Raw genomic sequence first — 18,324 nt, forward strand, 5'->3', positions numbered from 1 at the left:
CCTAAGCCAGGCTATGGGGGCAGGCTACAGGAGCCGCCAAACCATAAACAGTAGTAGCCTGACCCCAGCCAAGGGCTGTTCCAGCCTTTCGAGGAAGCAGCCTTCCTGGAATTGGGCCTCTCCGGCAGTCCCTCCCTGTCTGTTCCAAAGCAGGAAAAAAGAGGCACTGCCTTAGAGTTTAACCTTCTCCACTCTCTCCCCATGCCTTTTCTGCCTCCCACCTGTAAGTATCATCCCGTTCCAACACTGAAAACCTATATTCCCCCTCTCTCCGCTTGATTTGAACCTTTCTGGCCCTTTCCACCTGGCTCTCTTGTCCTCAGAGGCTTAGAAGAGACTTTAGGGCCAAAAATGAGGTAGCAGCTCTTTTGGTGAGTCAGACAGAGTCATGATCCTACCCCTAACCAACCCCCAGCCCCCAAAAAAGTCATGATCCCATATCCTAGCAATCTGGTCTTTTTCTCCTTCAATTTATACCACTATGTTCTAATCTCTACAGCACTGTGTATCTCAAAGGTGACGGTGCTAACAGGGCGGTCTCCTTTTCTTGAGGGAAAAATCTCCCCTGCTATTTAAACCTCTGTTCTTCTGCTGAAACGAAATTATCCAAAAATAGAGATACTCAGCCCAGCAAGGAATGTGTGTTTCCGTCTATTTGGGGGGAAAGTGGCAGGCAGTAATTGGTCATGCCTAGCAAAGCCATTCATGACGAAAGGAAGGAGAGAGGTTTGTAGGGTACACAAGGAGCAAGGCAGTCAAGGACACCACAAGCAACTAGTTTGGCACAAGAAAGCCTTCTCTCTCCTACCCAGGGCCCACTATTAAGATGTTTTTATTGAAATGATATGTTATGGGTAACAGGCGGCTTCCCTGTGGCCCAGGTGGCTGACACCTCTTCCCCCAGAGATGGGTAGATCAGGCAAAGGATCCCAAGGAAGCAGTCTCCCAAATGGTAAGGGAGCCAGGTGAGAGAAGGCCCAGGCATAGGAAATGGTGTGAGTCGGGATCCCACGGGGGATTATGGAGCCTCTTGGACGCCTGGTACCATCTGGTTCTCCTCAGCTGTGGCTGTAGATTTCTCTTCATTGGACTCTTTCTCTGAAGACAGATTCCTCTTTTCTGCAATTAATCTTTTAACTCCCACCATCCACTGACTGACCTCAGTCACATGGTCAACCATGAGTGAGCGGTGGATGTCATCTGCTGCATCCCACTGGTGACTTGAAAGCTCTGAGGAAAGAGAGGAGGTAAACAAGCAGCTTGGGGCAAAAGACCTACCTCTCAGTCCTGTGATCCCAACCAGTCAGAATCTCAGCATCTCTTCCAGCTGAGCCGTCCATGACAAGTTGAGGGAGCTAGGCTAGACCAAGGACCTACCCATACCTTGCACCAGCAGAGCCATCCTCTTCTTCACAGGCACTGACAGCTTCCCTCCAGCCCACTGTTCCCGCAGCAGAGCCAGGCGGCGGCTGATGTCATCACATACTTGCTTCTGAGAGACAGAAGCCCCCTCCAAGTCAGTACTGCTAGCCCAACAGGAGCAGGGGAAAGGCAACGCCAAACAGGAAGTGGACCTGCTCTCTCTGGCCCAGAGAAACACTTAAGAGTTCTGGGTAGAGGCCCCACGGAGAATCTGACAAAACTCATGGATCTCCTCCTCCCAAGAAAAATGCATATATGGCTAGAATTTTACAATTTCCAGAGTTTCTCAGATCCTCGGAAACTCATTCTGGAGTGCTACTTTACAAGTAAGAAAATGAAGGACCGAAGTCCTTTTAACCCCCCACTGGTGTGCTAGGGCTTATTACCTTTGTGTGGCCACGGCAGTCCTCCAGTGCCTCTTCCAAAGGTTTGAGCACATCTTCCAGCAGAGTTTCAGATTCGATGACTGGGAAATTTGTTGGCTCCACACTGGAGGCAGGACAACTTCCCACAGGTGGGGGCCTGGAAGCCTTATTAGAAGGAGGTGGAGGCCCCACTGCGGGAGGCCCAGGAGAAGTCTGTGAGGTGGGGACTGAAAAAGTAAAGCGGGATCAAGCAAACATGGCTAAAACAGGTAAAAAGCTCGATTCTACCTTCATCCCTTCTAGAAGGCTACTCTCTGGGACAACTCGTTCCCTCAAAAATGTGTATTTATGAAGTCTCTACCATGTGCCAGACAATGTCCAAGGCACCAGACACAGAGTAGTAAACCAGATGGATTAAGTTCCTGACCTCAGAGCAGAAATCCTAGGGAAAGAAAACACACACACACACACACAAATTACCAAATTATGTTGCATGCTACAAAGAAAACGTGATGTAATAAAGAGGAATAGAAGGGGCGCCTGGGTGTGTAGCTCAGTTAAGCCTTGGACTCTTGATTTCGGCTTAGGTCATGATCTCATGGTTGTGAGATGGAGCGCCGAGTCAGGCTCCTCGCTCAGCATGGAGGCAGCTTGCTTGAGATTTTCTCTTCCTTTCCCTCTGTCCCTCCCCCCACTCACGCACACTCTAGCTCTGCTCTCTCTCAAAATAAAATCTTTTCAAAAGGGGGGTATAGTACAGGGAACCACCTAGACTGAGTGTTCAAGGAAGGCCTTCTGAGGTGACTTCTAAGTTTATCCTTGCTTACCCACTATGTGGCATTTGGCAGGTTACCCTTAACCCCTGAGCTTGGGTTCCTTTTCTATAAAATGGGGATATCATGGTAGTAGCACTTACTTCACAGGATTGCAGTGATGATTAAGTAAGAATATAGGTGCAACTGCTAGATTACTGTGTAACAAAAAGTGTTCACAAAGTTAATAGCTAATGGATGAGGTAGCTGCAGCCACAAAGAATCATGTACTGGGCAGAGGTAAGGGCAGTGCCTAAGAGCTGGGTAAGTCCTGACTTGTTCAAGTTACACAAACCAGCCCTGCATGGCTGGAAATTATTAACACTGAAGAAAGCAGTATTAGCTATCTCTGGAGAAGCAAACAGGAGTCCAGACCGTATAGGGCTTTGGAGGCTTTTGGTCTTGAGCCTAATGGTAATGGTAAGCCACTGCAGCTTTATAAAAGCAGGGGATGGTGTAACTAGACTTGTTTTTTAAGACATTCACTCGGTATGGTCTGTGAAAAATAGATGAGAATACGTCAAGAATGGTGTCATGGACAACAGCTGGGAAGTTAATGGAGTAGTCCAGGAAAGAGAATCCTGGCATGGACTAGAGAGCAGATGAGGGGAAATGGAGTGGTCCAAGATTTATTTAGGAGGAGAAAGCGACAGGACTTTGTGGATTGGGAGTGAGGGAGAGAGGAGTCAAGGACGACTCCCGGTTTTTCCCTGTAGTAATGGGATGGTCGAAAGCACTATGGAAAAAGAGAAAAGAAAAGTCAATTGACTTCTAGGCATCAACATTCACATGGATGATTAATTCATCTTATAGTCTGGCCTCTCAGTTTCTTAAGCTCCTCGTCTCCAATGATGATTTTTCCCACCCACCCTCAGCCTTTCACTCTTCTCTGCCTTGTTCTCAACAACACTGTGCCATCTCCAAAACCTGACCACCTCTCCTATCCTTCCAGCCCAATCAATCAGATTTCATGCATTAAAATCACTCCCTTATAGACACTCTTACCTCATTTTGTCCCCTCCCACTGTCCCACTTTCCTGGTAAACCCAACTTGCCCGCACTTGTTAGGAGGAAAAACAGAACCATGCTGTTGAGTTACACTTCAAATTCATGGGTACAGATACTAAAAGGTATCCAGCACTATCTGGAATTCCTATTCTTTGCCTCATTTTTCCATTCTTCAGAACTCTTCCCATATTTTCTCCCTGAATTTTTCTGTCTTCTCCCTCTACTTTTCCTTTCCCTGCATTCTACATCCGACAGTGCCTCATATTTCAGTGAGAAAAGGGAGGTGGTTAAACAGGAACTTTCTCCTCTTACCACCAGTTCTACTAATCTGCCTGTACCTGTGGCCACTTTCCTTCCTCTGATAAATGAAAGTTTCCTGCTCCTTTCAGAGGCCATCTTTCCAGCTATACTAATGCCAGCCTCGTCTTCTCTAGGTTTCTCTCCTGTAGTTAACCTGTTTTCCTGCCCCACCAGTTCTCCCACTAGAGAATCATCCCATCAGCACACAAACATGCTCCAGTGTTTGCCATCTTAAAAACAAAAATCCTCCCTTACCTCACATTCCAACCTTAGGCACAGCCTCACAGCAGAATTTCTTGAATGACCTATAGTCTATAGTTAGTCTCTCTACTTTTTACATTCTCTCCTCAGCCCATCCAACTGGGTTTCTACTCTCATCACAGACTGCTTCTGTGGTAATCAGTGTCTTAATTTAGTTTGACTCATCTAGTGGTCCCTTTTCTCGATCTGTCCTGACCTCTCAGCATCATCCATCATGGTTGAGTCAAAATTTTACTCTGAGTAAATTTTACTTTTCTTCTTGCTGCTTTAGCTATTTCTCAAGGCCCTTTGTAATTCCTTTTCTACTCAACCTTGAAATGCTAGAGAGCCTTGGGGCTCCATCTTGGACCCTCTTTAGGCCTCTATCCACACATTCTTTTTAAGTAACCTCATTCAAGCCCACACCAAACACCAACCATACAATCATGACTCATTTCTGTAATTCTGGCCTAGACCTCTCCCTATAGTAGCAGCCTAAATTTTAACATGTCCAAGACGAAGCTTGTTTTTCCCCTCCCCCCAAACCTTTATTGCCCCCCAGCCCCTGGTTTCCCGTATCTATGAACAATATCAGCCAGTTCAAGCGAAAAGTTTAAGTTATATTGGTTCTTCTTTCTCTCATCTATATCTACCCTACTGACCTCCTCAGTAACATACGCCACATCTATCCAATCCCTGCTACCGCTATAACTCTCACTCTTGGCCAAACCGTTCAATCTTGCCCATGTTACCGAAATAGCCTCTTAATTTGCCTTTCCACATCTTCGCTAAAATCTATTGTCCATACAGCAGGCAGTGATCTATTTTAAGATGTACATCAGTCAGTGTTTCTCAAGCTGGGGAGAGTTTGCCCCCAGGGACAAATGTCTGGAGGTGCTTTCGGCTGTCACAACTGAGTGAATGCTACTTGGCCTCCAGTGGGTAGAAACCAGGAATGCTACAAACATCCTACAAAGTACAGGACAGTCCCTCACAACAAAGAATTATCTGGCCCAAAATGTCAGTTGTGCCAAGGTTAAGAGACCCTGGTTTGTGGGGCACTTGGGTGGCTCAGTCATTTAAGCATCGAATCTTGATTTTGGTTCATGTCATGATCTCAGGGTCGTGAGATTGAGCCCCGGATCAGGCTCTCCCTGTTTGGGACTCTCTTGCTCCCTCTGCCCCTCCCCCACTCACTCTTTCTTTTAAAAAAATAATTTAAAAACCTTGGTTTGTGTCATTCTCTGCAGTGCTGAGTATGGTTAACACAGGGGTGCTGAAAGAGCTAAATCTGAGCCCCTTTTGCGGGGCCATAGCTCCAGCTGTTCGCACAGGACATGCTCAGAAGTAAAGGTGTCCCTCTAAACTTTTCAGTGGCTTCCAACTTTACCCAGACTAAAATACAAAACTCCTTATCCTGGTTTATAAAACCCACTATGATCTGGCCCCTGCCTACTTCTCAGATTTTAATTTCTCTACTTAACCCACTGTGCTCTAGCCATTAGGTATTCCCTCAGTCTCTGAATTTGCCAAACTTTTTCTCAGGGCCTTTGCACTGTTTCCAGCACCTGCAATGCTCTTACACCTGATCTTTGCTTGGCTAGATCTTAACCATTCAGCTTAAACTCAGCTCCTCAGCCACCTAACTTAGTTACAAAGTCACTCTTGCATTACCCTGTTTCTTCTGCAGAGCCCTTACCACTACTTAATTTGTCTATCTCCAAAGCTAGAGTGTAGCCTAGCTTTGGAGATAGACATGAAAACAGAAACCTTTTTTGTCTTGTTCACTGCTGTCTAGCTTGTCCTCAAGCAGTGCGTGGCTCAGAGATGCTCAGTAGATAACACTGGATGAATGAATGAATGAACACATTAAGTCTGGATGCTTATCATAGAACCAAGTGAAGACGTAGCACAAGACAAAGAAATATATCGCTACGGTATTCAGGTTGGAAATAAAATGTGGAAACAGAATAAAAACTGTATTAAAAAAAAAACATAGGTCTGGATGAGCTCACCTACAGTGAAAGCAAAGACAGATTCTATTGAAACTTACAATTTATTGACATAAATGTCAGTAGAGAAGGGGCCCGGAAAACGGCCTGCCCTGTGCCCCTTTATGGAGCTCAACCTCTCAGACCTAAGAGGAGCACAAAAAGGGCCCTCGGGCCAAGTTTATCCCTGGCACCGCCCTCTCGGCCGGTCTCCGCGTACAGGGCCCCCACGCACCTCTAGGGGAGCCATCCTGGGGAGCGGCGACCCTCTTGGTGAGCGGCGTGCGCTTGGGTCCCCCAGCTAGGGTCTGCAGCCCGTAGGAGAACTGCGGCGGGTCGTTCCAGCCACGCTCCTTGTTGCCTGCAGAAGTGAGGGGACATGTGAAGCGAGCCCCAGAGAGACGACGGCTCCACCACCCCCCCCCCCCTCGTGCAGTAGCCGCCTTCAGCTTGGGTAGGGGGACGACCCAGCGCTCCTAGGCCGCCGGCCGCGCTCACCCGGCTTCACGTACAGCTCCGCCATCTCCACTTCCGCAAGGCCGGCAGCACAGCGCGTCACTTCCGGGCCGGCCGTTCACCCGCGCGGGCCGGGGCCGCCTCTGGGCCGGCCGGTTGCCAGGAGCCCTCTACGTTGAATGGCTGTTCAGAAATGCCGGGAGCCGCTGTGGGAACGCTGCCCCAGCTCCCTAATGAACTCGAAATCTCCAGCTAATAAAACATCGGGACCCTGATCACAAGGCACTAAAGGGGGCTGTTTTCCAAGAGGCGGCGCTCTAGGAGTCCTAATCCCCTGTAGGTTCAAACTCCGTCACAGTTGCTCTCAGGCGTAAGTTTTAACCACCAGAAACTCCTGCTTCACAAATGTCCCTGTGTGATCTAACCAGCTGGAATTCTAGAACCTCACCTCTCTCTACTGCCCTGCACATTTATACTCCCCAGGCTCCGTAACTAGTATTCACTTTCCTTCAGTACTTAAGTATCTTACTGGAGCCTCCACAACCCTGAGATTTCCTAGTTGTACTATATGTTATCTACCTTATTTAATGCTTGTTCATCTCCCCTTCTGAGAGTGGAACCCATATTTTATATCCCCACTGTCTAGCAGACCTTAAAAGATACATTTGTTGAAAGAATGAAGTCAGATTTCTGCCACACCCATGTCCTCATGTGACTACAGGCAGCCAACACCAACCAGAGACACAGACACTCACCTCACGCAGGTGTTAACCCCCAACCCTGTCCCAGGCCCAATATACTCACACCCAGTGAGGTCACTGAGGGATTTTTATTTGTACTGATTTTGCTATAAAGTGTTGCTGAGGTAGAGCCAACGGTCCAGGGCTGGACAGGGGCAAGGAACACAGGGACCCAGGGAAAGGGCAGCCAGGGGCCTGGGTTGTAGTGCAGGCCTCTCAGTCATCCCTATAAACATTTAATAAACCGGGCAATAAAGAGAGGGTAGGCAAGAGCCGGAGGGGCAGGCAGAGAAGGCTTCAAGGAGAGGCTACAGGCCCCTGCAGAATGAAGGGGTATAGAGTTGGGCATGGACCCAGAGCCTCCTTACCCAGTCCTCCTGGATTAACCTAGGGCATATGGAGCAGAGAGGGTTTCAGACGGAAGGCATCAAGAAAAGAAAAGACACCCCGCTTTCGAGGGGCCGCCCCTGCACCCCCAACCCCTCCTTTGAGCAGGGGGAGCGGGAGGGGACCTCCTGGGGAGTCCACGGAGCTGGTCCGCTTGAGCCGCAGGCGGGCACGGGCCTGGGCACCCCAGGCCTTGCCTCGAGCTGCAGAGGCCACAAGACACTTCTGGTACTGAACCTAGGGAAAAGGGGAATGTGAGGATCCAGCTCCTTTCTGCCCCTGGACTCCCTGACAGCTTCTGCAGAACAGGCAACCGGCCATGGCTTCAGTCCGCTATGAATGAGGCTGGTAGTCGGCCCCATCTGGAGCCCCTACAGCATTCCCAGGGAGCTCAATAACAGAAACAGAAAATTTGACATTTCCTGAGCATTTAAGGAGGGCTGGACACTGTGCTAAGTGCTTCGCATAAATTTAACTTAATTCAAAGTTATTTATCAGGTGTTATAACCATTTTGCAAATGAGGAAATTTTGGTTCAGAGAGAATATACGTTAACTTGCCCAAGGTCACCTAGGCAAAAAATGATAGAACTGGTATTCAGACTTACCCATAATGTACCTTAAGTGATCTTCCTGACCCACAAACTTAAATTCACTGCTCAAAACCTTTCAACGGCTCAAAGTGACTTGGGACAAAATAAACTCATGACCACAATCTCTAAGTTCTTCCATGACCTGATGTTTTTTCTGCCCCCATCTCTCACTTCATCCGCCCCTCCAGATACACGAGATTCTTTTAGATACCCTAATCCACCAATATTGCTCTCATCTTCACAGCTGGGTGTCCGTGTATTTGGCACACCTTCTGTCCCAGTCCCCTTTACCGAACTTCTTCCTTAGACCTTCAATTCTCAGCTTCCTATCACCTCTTTCAGGTGGCCTTCTGGAATGGTCCATCTCCTTCATCATCCTGTGGTGTACCACTCCCTTCTGGTCTGTCTCTGATCTAACCTGAGTGTTGTGTGAGGGCAAAGTCTGTGCCTTCTCTATCAGTAAATTCCCAGGATCCAGTATGGTGCCTGGTACCCTGTAGGCACTCATGTTTGTTAAGGAAAGAGTAAGCTGAATTCATAGAGTGCAAGCATCCCACATTCCAATGCCCACAGATGCCAGGAAATAACCTAAACGAGAGAAACAGGAGAAACAGTGCCCACCCTAACGCAAACAGTCCCTACACAATTCAGCTGAATGTTGAAATTTATATGTGTGGACCCAGTATCAGAGGTTCTGATATTTTAAGAGAAACAGGGATAGCAATTAATACATGAAATATCCTGGCTCTAAATATCAGCAACTAACTTGAACTTATTAAAAACAGCACGAAGGCCAAATAAAAGAGTAGTTTACTATAGTCAGCCCTGGGATTACTGGTTTGTGATTTCTGGGGGTGCCAATCCCGAGCCCCAGTCACCAGTACAGAGCAGCTGCAGGGCAACCCCACCCACCCATTCCCACCCGTAACTCACCATGCAAGCAGCCTGCACAGCTTCAGAGAGTCCCCCTGCGTGGGGCTGGCACCAGAAGGCTGCACACTGGAAGCTCTGACGGCCCAGGTCAGCAATGAGGCCAAAGGTGTGAGGGTCACGGCCAACACCAATAAAGGTCACAAGGCGCACAGGGCACTGCCATAGTGCTTCCTCCTCTGCACCAGCTTCTGCCTGCCCACACCAGGCCTGGTCACTAGAGGACCGGGCACTGGCTGGACCCAGTGAGCTCTTCCAATAGCAAGCAATGAGCCCCTGAGCATCCCTCCCACCCCTCCACAGCCCCCACCTTCACCTTCTTCTGGTACCTGAATGGGATGTGCAGTCATTAGAGAGTCAGACACACTGAGCATGGCAGGGACCCAGGTATCCTGGTCCCCCCGGGTGGTGAGGGTACCAATGGCCTCATTCAGCACGTCCATGCCTGAGGGGACATGCCCACCATAGTGTCTCCCAGATGTAAAGAAAAAAGGGATCTGCGGGGAGTGTCTAGGCCCCTCTCACGGACTTGGGATTCAGAGAGATGGCAATAGAAGGGCTGGGGCTGGGCTTAGAATCCTGAGTTGGGAAGGATGGCACACTGTAGGCCGGACAGGGCCATGGGAGCACTCTTGAGAAATTGTGGTAGATACTACCATACCCACCTTCCCTGACCCCATGTAGCCCACCTCCTCAGCTAGCTCAGTCCTCACCCATGGCTTTGTTGACTGGCAAGGTCCCCATGTACAGTGCCTCGTACTTCTGAGCAGCCTGGCTCACTGCATCCAGCAGCTCCACTGAAATGTACACGCAGCAAGTTGGCCTGAGCACTCTCTCAATGACCCCCTTACCCACCCTTCTGAGAACTGGCGCTAGTAGAAGGAAGGCCATGGATGCTCCTCCAATTCAGAGTTTGGGATCCCTGGAACCAGCACACATCAGAAGTCCCACATCTCCAAGGAAGTACTAAACAACCATGACTAAACAGCCCAAACTTGCACTAAAGTAGCCTCTTACTGCAGTGCAAGACCTCCCTCCCCATACCTTGCCGTGGCAGGTCTTCAGGGGAGATGGGGTCTAGGGAGGAGCAAGGGGAATCACCACTGACACCTACTCGCTCTGACAAGATCTGAAACACAGTGCAACCAGCATGAGATAAAGGGAGAGGGTCAATACTTCCCTGACCCAACCACCTTGGAAGCTTCAGGCCAGCTCCATACCCACATTCCCTGCCCCATTCTTGGCCCTTACCTGGGCACAGAGCCCATGTAGGACACTGGCGATGGCCTTGGCAGGGACATCACAGCGAAACACATGGCACTTGAGCATACAGCTGTCTTTGTCACCCGCCACAAAAGCGAAGTCCCTGGCAGGGTGAGAGATGGGGCTGGGGCAGGGGCAGGGGCAAGGACAGGGGTGGAGATTGGGGTAGGGTAGAGGCTGGGTAGGAACAGGGACCTGTAGTGCCTGCAGGAGACTGGAGAGTCAGGCAAGGGACATGGTGGGGACAGAATAGGGAGGTCAGGGCTGGGGCTCAAGGCACCGGGCTGTCGCTCACCTGTCACTGTTCCGGAAGCATGTGGGAGCACAGGAGAGAATCAGCCCAGCCTCTCAGGCTCTCCCCCATCCGTCCCTGCTGAGCTGGGCCCACCCTCCCCAACCAGAGCTGGACCAGGCAGGGGAGGCAGAGCTTGGGTCCATGTCAGAGAATCTGTGTCCAGGGGTTCAAGTACAGAGGATCAGCATCAGTGGGGACCACAGCCTGCAGGAGGGAGGGAGGAGCAACTCTCACTTGGGGGGGGGGGATGTAGGGGTCCTCACCGGCCCTTGGAGCTGCCCACACCCCACACACGGATGTGCACCAGAGGTTGGCAGTGGATCAGACTGTGGTCCAGAGGATTCACCAGGCTCATGGCATCCTTCTTTAGGATCATCAGCATGTTCTGGCCCTGCCAAGGAAAGGTCAGTCCAGAGCTCAGATGAAGGTGGTTGCCACGGAGAACAGGCAATTCAGCAACAACTGTCTCTGCTGGGCCCTGGGCTGAATCCCTTGAAGGGCCAGCCAGCTCACCTCACCCCAGGCACCAACTGGGGGCTGGCTGCGGCTACAGCTGCGAGTCTGGGCCAGTTGCTGGATGCAGTTATTGACTGCAATACTGCTCTTCCCTGGTACCAGATCCTCTTCGGGTACCTCTACCCAACCCAGGGAGCGGACTGCAAAGCACTGATGGGTTAGGGGAAAGGACAGGAGGGCTCTGAGTAAGTGGAGGTGGACATGGAAGTGGAACAGGAGGCAGAGTAGGATGGGAGATGTTGCAGCTTCCACACACACAAACCTTCTGGTACCCACTCCCTTCACGCTTCATCACTTCTTCCCAGCCCACTCCCACCCCTGACCTTGCCCTTGGAACAATCCACCACCCCCACCACCATTCCTTGGGCCCTCAGGCCCAAAACACTACCTTAGCCCCTGGCTCCATACTCTGGATGTAGGACTCCTCACCATACCAGGACAGAGAGTTCCTGGAAGAGAGCCAGAGCTCATAAGGTGACCACACTTCCTACAGAAGGGACAGTGGGGAAGCCCTGACTGCTTGATGGGCATGAGATATGGGATAAGACCCAGAACATAGTGCCCCAAATATAAAACCAGAGTGGGAGAGGGCCCAGGACATATTAAATGAATATAACACAGAGTGAGGTTCAAAATTCAAACAAAAACTCAGGACATAGAACATAGAATAAAAGTTGCAAACGTGGAACAGGATCCAAAACTTGGACCAAAACCCCAAATTGAGACAAGACTCTCTAGAACACAGGACAGGAACCCCCACAGAAAAGAGCTTAGTACAGTGGCCAAGATCTAGAATGTGATTTGTCAGCACCCATAATAGGAAAGAACATGTAGCAAAACACAGATCATGGAACAAGGGACAAACTTCAAAATACTAAGTCTCAAGAAATGGGACAGAGCCAAGAACCTGGGCTTGAAAGCAGAATGTGAGTCCAACTGCATCTCTGAACACCATGGAACCCCGAGTCTTTCATTCTGCCTGGCCTATCCCTGTTACCTGCGGTCCAGTGAGCTCTCCAGACTAGAAAAGGATCTCCCCTTGGGGGGCCGAAGTCCCCAAATCCCCTCCGTCCTCTGTGGAGAGGGAACTAGGTCAGTGTGGCAGCAAGCCTAGATCCACACACGGGCTCAGACACCCCTCCTCACACTCCACCTACCGTGCCTGGATCCTCTGCATCTCCTGTCTCCCAGGTTGGGCGCTGCCACTGGGTGCTGCCACTGGGTACATGCCAATAGTAAGTACCTGCAGCATCTCGTATCTTCCTCCAGCCAGGGGGCAGTCCTGGCTCCCCCTCCAGACTCTGGTCCCCCCACAAGTCATCTACAGGAACATGGGATGGGGAGAGGAATCACGGGATTGGAGAGGGAAGGAATATTGGTGGGTTCAGAATAACCCTGTCAGAACCAACCTCCGGGGGCGCCTGGGTGGCTCAGTCCTTTAAGCAGCTACCTTGGGCTCAGGTCATGATCTCAGGGTCCTGCGATCAGCCCCACATGGGGCTCCCTGCTCAGCAGGGAGCCTGCTTCTCCCTTTTCCCGCTTGTGCTCTCTCTCTCAAATTAATAAATTAAAGTTAAAAAAAAAAAAGAACACTCCTTCCAACCCAAAGCGGACAATCCTTAGGATGGAGGTCCAGGAGGTCCTTTACAGCGCAAAGATCCAGGGTTCACTTGTCCCCTGGTCCTCATCCTGAGACATACCCCGTCGACTCCCTCGTTTCCCCCTCAGCTCCCCATCCTCCCATCGGGCCCCTCCGTGCACACCATCGCAGTTGACCAGAATGATGGCCAGCATGTAATCCTTGCCCAGCATAGCCCCGACCGCGTCCCCGCCGGCCTTCGCCGGCCCGCAATCTCAGCCCAGCTCGACCTCCGGAGCGGCTGCGCTCACAAACCCAGCCTCTGCTCTGGCCAGGCCAACGGGCGCCGCACAAATACAAGGTGGGGTAAGAGCCGAGTCCCAGGGGCGGGAAAGGACGAGTCTGAGCAGCGCCGCCCGCCGAGGGGTGGCGCGTGTAAACAGGCCTCTGGAAACCCAAGTGGGTGCGTGTTTCCGTGCGTGGCTCGAGGAAAAGCGCACCGACCGATGCCAACGCCCCCGCTGACATCACGGCGCAACTATGAGCTCATCAAGGGGCGGACGACCAGCCAGACGAACGTGCGCGGTGCGCACATGCGCACGAGTGAGCTCACCACGTCCACGTCGTGAGCGCGCGCGGACACGCAGTTGTGTCGCGCCGGAGGCGTCACGTGGGAGTACCTGAGAGAAGGAGACTACCCGGGCTCGGCCGTCGGGAGAGCACCTCCACCCTTGCCAAAAATGCCCCGGAAGTGCCTTCGCCCTCAGTAAAGATGGCCGTAGCACTTGGCATGAGGGAGGCGGGGCTGCGCCTGCGCAACAAGTTCGGCGGGGAAGATGGCGGATGACAAGGTGAGTGGACGTGAGGGTTTTCTGCAGTGCGGGGTGGTCTTCACACCGTTTTAGTCCTTGGGAGAGGCGATACTTGGAGCCTCTCTTGCGTAGGAGTGCCCTTTATAGGGTTTTTACTCTGGTCGGGTTTATACTCTTGTCGACTGCCTCAACACTGGGGAGTGGAGTAGCGGAGCACTACACGAGGCAAGCTGAGCCGGGCATCTCCCAGGTGTCCTCTCCCGGGACCCTCACGCTCCTTAATTACTGGCACACACTCAGACACACTCACCCTGACATACTCCTCACTCTTGCATTCCCTAGCCCCCCGAAATTTCCCTCCTGGAAACACGATGTTTCCAAGCCACACGGACACGGACATTCTCATTCAAACTCTCTTGCGCACAACACTGAATTTTATACTTTGAGGTGATCAGAGCCACTTAGTTCATTTACCCACACTCCTGCAGACAGCCACCCCCCACCCCCACCCCAGCTAGCGCATCCAGGCACACATTCAGTTTGGGAAGCCCAGGCAGAAATCAGGTTTACCCCAGAGCGTCCAGGGAAGTGCCTCAGGCCATGATTCACCGGTTGGTCTTAAGTTTAGCACCATCTGCACATTTACTAAGTACTTAACAGTTTTTGTGTTAGGCTTGGGGACCCTGTAGGCAAGACGGACTGGTTGCCACTTTCATGTAGCTTATAGTCGAGTCAGTCAGCCTGATAAATCCAGCTGAAGGTATCCTAGCTGTGTCTTTTGCCTCTCTACACACTGCTTGCTATATAAAATTCTGTAAGGATTGTCACAGATGCAGATCCCATCTGTCACCCCCTCCATGACCCCCGTGTGAATTCACTTTTTTTTTAAATATTTTATTTATTTATTTGACAGAGAGAGACATAGCTAGATAGAGAATACAAGCAGGGGGAGTAGGAGAGGGAGAAGCAGGCCTCCCGCTGAGCAGGGAGCCCAATGCGGGGCTCGATCCCAGGACCCTAGGATCATGACCTGAGCCGAAGGCAGACGCTTAACGACTGAGCACCCAGACGCCCCTGTGAATTCACTTTTGAATGTCTTTTTTTTTTTTTTTCGTTACCACCATCATCGCAGGAAGTTTTTATAAGAGATTTCTCATGCTCACACCCCCACCCACCCAGCCTCTGATAGACCTGAACAGAGAATAAGGCTGCGTTAACCTGCTGGAGCTGGCTTCTTTCTTGTTCTAGGATTCTCTGCCCAAGCTTAAGGACCTGGCATTTCTCAAGAACCAGCTGGAACGCCTGCAGCAGCGTGTGGAAGACGAAGTCAGCAGTGGTGTGAGCCAGGTAAAGTTGCACCTGCCTACCACTCCCCCTGCAACCCACCCTTGGGCTGCATTGCCCTGTACACTTCTGAATGGGTAATAGAGATTTATTCAGCAAATGGTTATTGAGGGCCAGTTCTCTGTGACCCCCAAGGAAAGTTTCCCTAAGAAAACGACACTTGAACTGGCATCTTAAATAGAAGTTAACTAGGTAAAGAGGAGAGAAGAGAACATTTCAGGCAGATGGAACAACATATGCAAAGCTCTCATGGTTGGAGGTAGCATGATGAACACGGGGAGTGACAATAACTTAGTTTGGCTATAGTAATGGGGAGCGTGATGGGAAGTGATGCTGGAAAAGCCAGCAGGGGTCAGATTCCTCAGGGACATCTCTGTAGCTTTGTGGTCGTAGGGTTCTGTGGTTGGAGTCTTCTAACCACAGGGTTCTGAGATTGTGTGATCAGGACTTCTAGGTTCTTTTTCTGCCTCTAGAACCTTGAAAGAATCTTTGGAGAGAATACTGCAGCTTTTTAGAGTAAGGAGGAGGGGGTGGTGGGATGCTCTAGGGCGAGCTTGAGTAGACCCTGGATAGAGAAGGGAGACCCTGGCTGAGTTTTCTCCTTCATTTTGCTCCACAGGATGGCTCACTCTTGTCCTCCCCATTCCTCAAGGGCTTCTTAGCCGGCTATGTGGTGGCCAAACTGAGGGCATCAGCAGTATTGGGCTTTGCTGTTGGTACCTGCACTGGCATCTACGCAGCTCAGGCATATGCCGTGCCCAATGTGGAGAAGACATTGAGGGACTATCTTCAGTCATTGCGAAAGGGGCCTGACTAGCTCTGGATCCCATGGGGAAGGAAGGATGAGCACCTCGGGCCTGCAGGTAGAGGCCTTTCAACCACAGACACCGTATTTGGCTTCCCCACCTATCACCCTTTTGCTATCTGCAACTTGCCCACAGTCTTCATCCTTGCTTTCCTTCCTGCAGAGGGTAAACAGTGGCTTATCAGCCAGCAGTTGGGACGCCCCTCCTTAACCCCATGGGACTGGCCCTGAGACTGTGGCTTCTAGGGCCACCAGCCCCTTCCTCTTCCAGCCCTGACTGTGGGGTTTGCAGCTGACTCTGATTCTCAGTATTCTCTCTAGCGATGTACCACGGCTCCTCCCTCCTGCAAGCTGGCTCCGTACTGATTTTCCCCAAACTTGTTACAATTCCCACCGCCTCCTTGCTAGCTACACAGACTACCTGGGGGCTGGTTTGGGCATGAGTGTAGAGGACGGGGGTACGCCAGGCCTGGGCCGTCCCAGGCAGGCCCGCTGGACCCTGATGCTACTCCTGTCCACTGCCATGTATGGCGCCCATGCCCCATTGCTGGCACTGTGCCATGTGAACGGCAGAGTGCCCTTCCGGCCCTCCTCGGCCGTGCTGCTGACTGAGCTGACCAAGCTACTGCTGTGCGCCTTCTCCCTCTTGGTGGGCTGGCAAGCATGGCCCCAGGGGGCCCCACCATGGCGCCAGGCTGCCCCCTTTGCACTATCAGCCCTACTGTATGGAGCTAACAACAACCTGGTGATCTATCTTCAACGTTACATGGACCCCAGCACCTACCAGGTGCTGAGCAATCTCAAGATTGGAAGCACGGCCCTGTTCTACTGCCTGTGTCTCCGGCACCGCCTCTCTGCACGCCAGGGCTTAGCACTGCTGCTGCTGATGGCAGCGGGGGCCTGCTATGCAGCTGGTGGCCTCCAGGACCCTGGGAACACCCTTCCTGGACCCCCTTCAGCAGCTGCTGCTGGCCCTATGCCCCTGCATATCACTCCACTGGGACTGCTGCTTCTCATCTTGTACTGCCTCATCTCGGGCCTGTCGTCTGTGTACACAGAACTGCTTATGAAGCGACAGAGGCTGCCCCTAGCACTTCAGAACTTCTTCCTCTACACTTTTGGTGTGCTCCTGAATCTAGGTCTACATGCAGGTGGTGGCCCTGGCCCGGGCCTCCTGGAGGGTTTCTCCGGATGGGCAGCGCTTGTGGTGCTGAGCCAGGCACTAAATGGACTGCTCATGTCAGCCGTCATGAAGCATGGCAGCAGCATCACACGCCTGTTTGTTGTGTCCTGCTCACTGGTGGTCAATGCTGTGCTCTCGGCAGCCCTGCTGCGGCTACAGCTCACTGCTGCCTTCTTCCTGGCCACGTTGCTCATTGGTCTGGCTGTGCGCCTATATTATGGCAGCTGCTAGCCCCTGACCACCTCCACCCAGACTCCTGACCCTGTAGATTGGGTACGATCATGAGAGCCACCTCCCAGGCCTCCGGACCCTTCCTCAGCAGCCAGCCCTGTAACAAGTGCCTTGTGACAAAAGGGGGTGGTGAGAACAGCCAGGTTAGTCTCTGGAGGTGGGTGAATGAAGGGTTACCCCAGGAGACTTAAAGACTGGGTTTGATTAAAGAAACTTAACTTCCCAGAAGTCCATCCACACTCTAAGGAATTGGGGAAGCATCAATACCTAGGCCTTAGAAATGACCTCACCCCGAATGGAGGAGGCTCCCTGCCTCATCCTGCATGAATGCAGTTGTTTCAAGTGGGGTATGGGCACCAGTTGGCTTTCCTTGCCTCCTGTGGTCACCCCAGCAGACCCATTGCGTCCAGGCCTGGTGCGGGCTACTCCAGCCCAGCTTTGGTACATGACTCCCCCCCGTTAGAGACATTCACCCCTCACTGTAATGCAGGAAAGCCCGATTGCCACAGCTTTTATACCGATCGCCCAGGCCACTCTTCTAAAGCTCCCCCAGCTCCAGCAACACCTGGAGACAGTGCTCCATGCTCCTTCCACCATGCTGCTCTCCACACCCACCCAGCCTTTGTTCTGGAAACCCCAGAGAGGACTGGAGCTTGACTCATCTCAGGGAATGTTGCCCCTGGGCCCTGGCTTAAGGCTACACTCCTGACCTCTCTGCTCACTCCAAGGCCCCTCTCCAAGCCCACTGCCCCCTCTACAGCTCCTAGGAGGTACCATTCTTCTCACTCTGGGTCCTGCCCCTGCCTAGCAGTGTCCCAGCTCTTTACAGTTTAGGGAAGCTCTACCCAGAATGACCTGGAACCAGGCACAGGGAAATTTGGTGTAGCTCAATCAGTGTCTCTATGTAAGCAATAAAGTCTTAATAAAGTGTTCTGGGGTGCAGGTGGTTCCTGCAATTGGCTATGGTGGTCCTGTGTCTTCTGTGTTGTGTATCTTCACTCAAACGTAATTTTGTTCCCCTAGTGCCCTGAATGTCTTAATGCTGGAGTAACTT

At 51.6% G+C, this 18,324-nt stretch overlaps 4 protein-coding genes across 4 annotated transcripts; 2 read left to right on the plus strand and 2 right to left on the minus strand.

The window, feature by feature from the left end:
- Positions 1 to 627: 627 nt before the first annotated feature.
- On the minus strand, positions 628 to 6,725 carry SRA1 (steroid receptor RNA activator 1). The gene is made up of 5 exons (XM_028103475.2): positions 6,637 to 6,725; positions 6,374 to 6,499; positions 1,809 to 2,014; positions 1,384 to 1,492; positions 628 to 1,230 (listed from the first exon to the last, which is right to left on the minus strand). The coding sequence occupies exons 1-5, from the start codon at positions 6,659 to 6,661 to the stop codon at positions 1,019 to 1,021; spliced, it is 678 nt and encodes a 225-aa protein (XP_027959276.2). The 5' UTR covers positions 6,662 to 6,725; the 3' UTR covers positions 628 to 1,018.
- Positions 6,726 to 7,715: 990 nt separating this feature from the next.
- APBB3 (amyloid beta precursor protein binding family B member 3) lies at positions 7,716 to 13,545 on the minus strand. The gene is made up of 13 exons (XM_028103468.2): positions 13,080 to 13,545; positions 12,474 to 12,637; positions 12,314 to 12,390; positions 11,705 to 11,765; positions 11,314 to 11,466; positions 11,064 to 11,191; positions 10,801 to 10,806; positions 10,494 to 10,608; positions 10,287 to 10,371; positions 9,956 to 10,039; positions 9,572 to 9,687; positions 9,246 to 9,437; positions 7,716 to 7,958 (listed from the first exon to the last, which is right to left on the minus strand). Exons 1-13 carry the CDS (start codon positions 13,126 to 13,128, stop codon positions 7,722 to 7,724), a joined length of 1,467 nt encoding a protein of 488 aa, XP_027959269.1. The 5' UTR covers positions 13,129 to 13,545; the 3' UTR covers positions 7,716 to 7,721.
- On the plus strand, positions 13,528 to 15,868 carry LOC114209431 (SLC35A4 upstream open reading frame protein). Its single transcript, XM_028103476.2, has 3 exons — positions 13,528 to 13,746; positions 14,956 to 15,054; positions 15,671 to 15,868. The coding sequence occupies exons 1-3, from the start codon at positions 13,732 to 13,734 to the stop codon at positions 15,866 to 15,868; spliced, it is 312 nt and encodes a 103-aa protein (XP_027959277.1). The 5' UTR covers positions 13,528 to 13,731.
- Positions 15,869 to 16,288: 420 nt separating this feature from the next.
- On the plus strand, positions 16,289 to 18,231 carry SLC35A4 (solute carrier family 35 member A4). The gene has a single exon (XM_028103474.2). It carries the CDS (start codon positions 16,296 to 16,298, stop codon positions 17,268 to 17,270), a length of 975 nt encoding a protein of 324 aa, XP_027959275.1. The 5' UTR covers positions 16,289 to 16,295; the 3' UTR covers positions 17,271 to 18,231.
- Positions 18,232 to 18,324: the final 93 nt, after the last annotated feature.

Source organism: Eumetopias jubatus, unplaced genomic scaffold (genome assembly GCF_037043125.1).
Source record: "Eumetopias jubatus isolate StellerSeaLion01/CBP00866 unplaced genomic scaffold, mEumJub1_p1.0 scaffold_5, whole genome shotgun sequence".
Classification (NCBI taxonomy): domain Eukaryota; kingdom Metazoa; phylum Chordata; class Mammalia; order Carnivora; family Otariidae; genus Eumetopias; species Eumetopias jubatus.

Coding starts and splice junctions, on each gene's coding strand:
- SRA1 (XM_028103475.2), bottom strand. CDS start 6,661: ATGGCGGAGCTGTACGTGAAGCCGG. Junction 2,015..6,373: donor CCAGGATGGCTCCCCTAGAG/GTGCGTGGGGGC, acceptor TTACTTTTTCAG/TCCCCACCTCACAGACTTCT. Junction 1,493..1,808: donor ACTGCCGTGGCCACACAAAG/GTAATAAGCCCT, acceptor TCTGTCTCTCAG/AAGCAAGTATGTGATGACAT.
- APBB3 (XM_028103468.2), bottom strand. CDS start 13,128: ATGCTGGGCAAGGATTACATGCTGGCCATCATTCTGGTCAACTGCGAT. Junction 12,391..12,473: donor ATGCAGAGGATCCAGGCACG/GTAGGTGGAGTG, acceptor CCCTCTCCACAG/AGGACGGAGGGGATTTGGGG. Junction 9,438..9,571: donor TGACTGCACATCCCATTCAG/GTACCAGAAGAA, acceptor TGGTGTGGGCAG/GCAGAAGCTGGTGCAGAGGA.
- LOC114209431 (XM_028103476.2), top strand. Junction 15,055..15,670: donor TCAGCAGTGGTGTGAGCCAG/GTAAAGTTGCAC, acceptor TTTGCTCCACAG/GATGGCTCACTCTTGTCCTC.
- SLC35A4 (XM_028103474.2), top strand. CDS start 16,296: ATGAGTGTAGAGGACGGGGGTACGCCAGGCCTGGGCCGTCCCAGGCAG.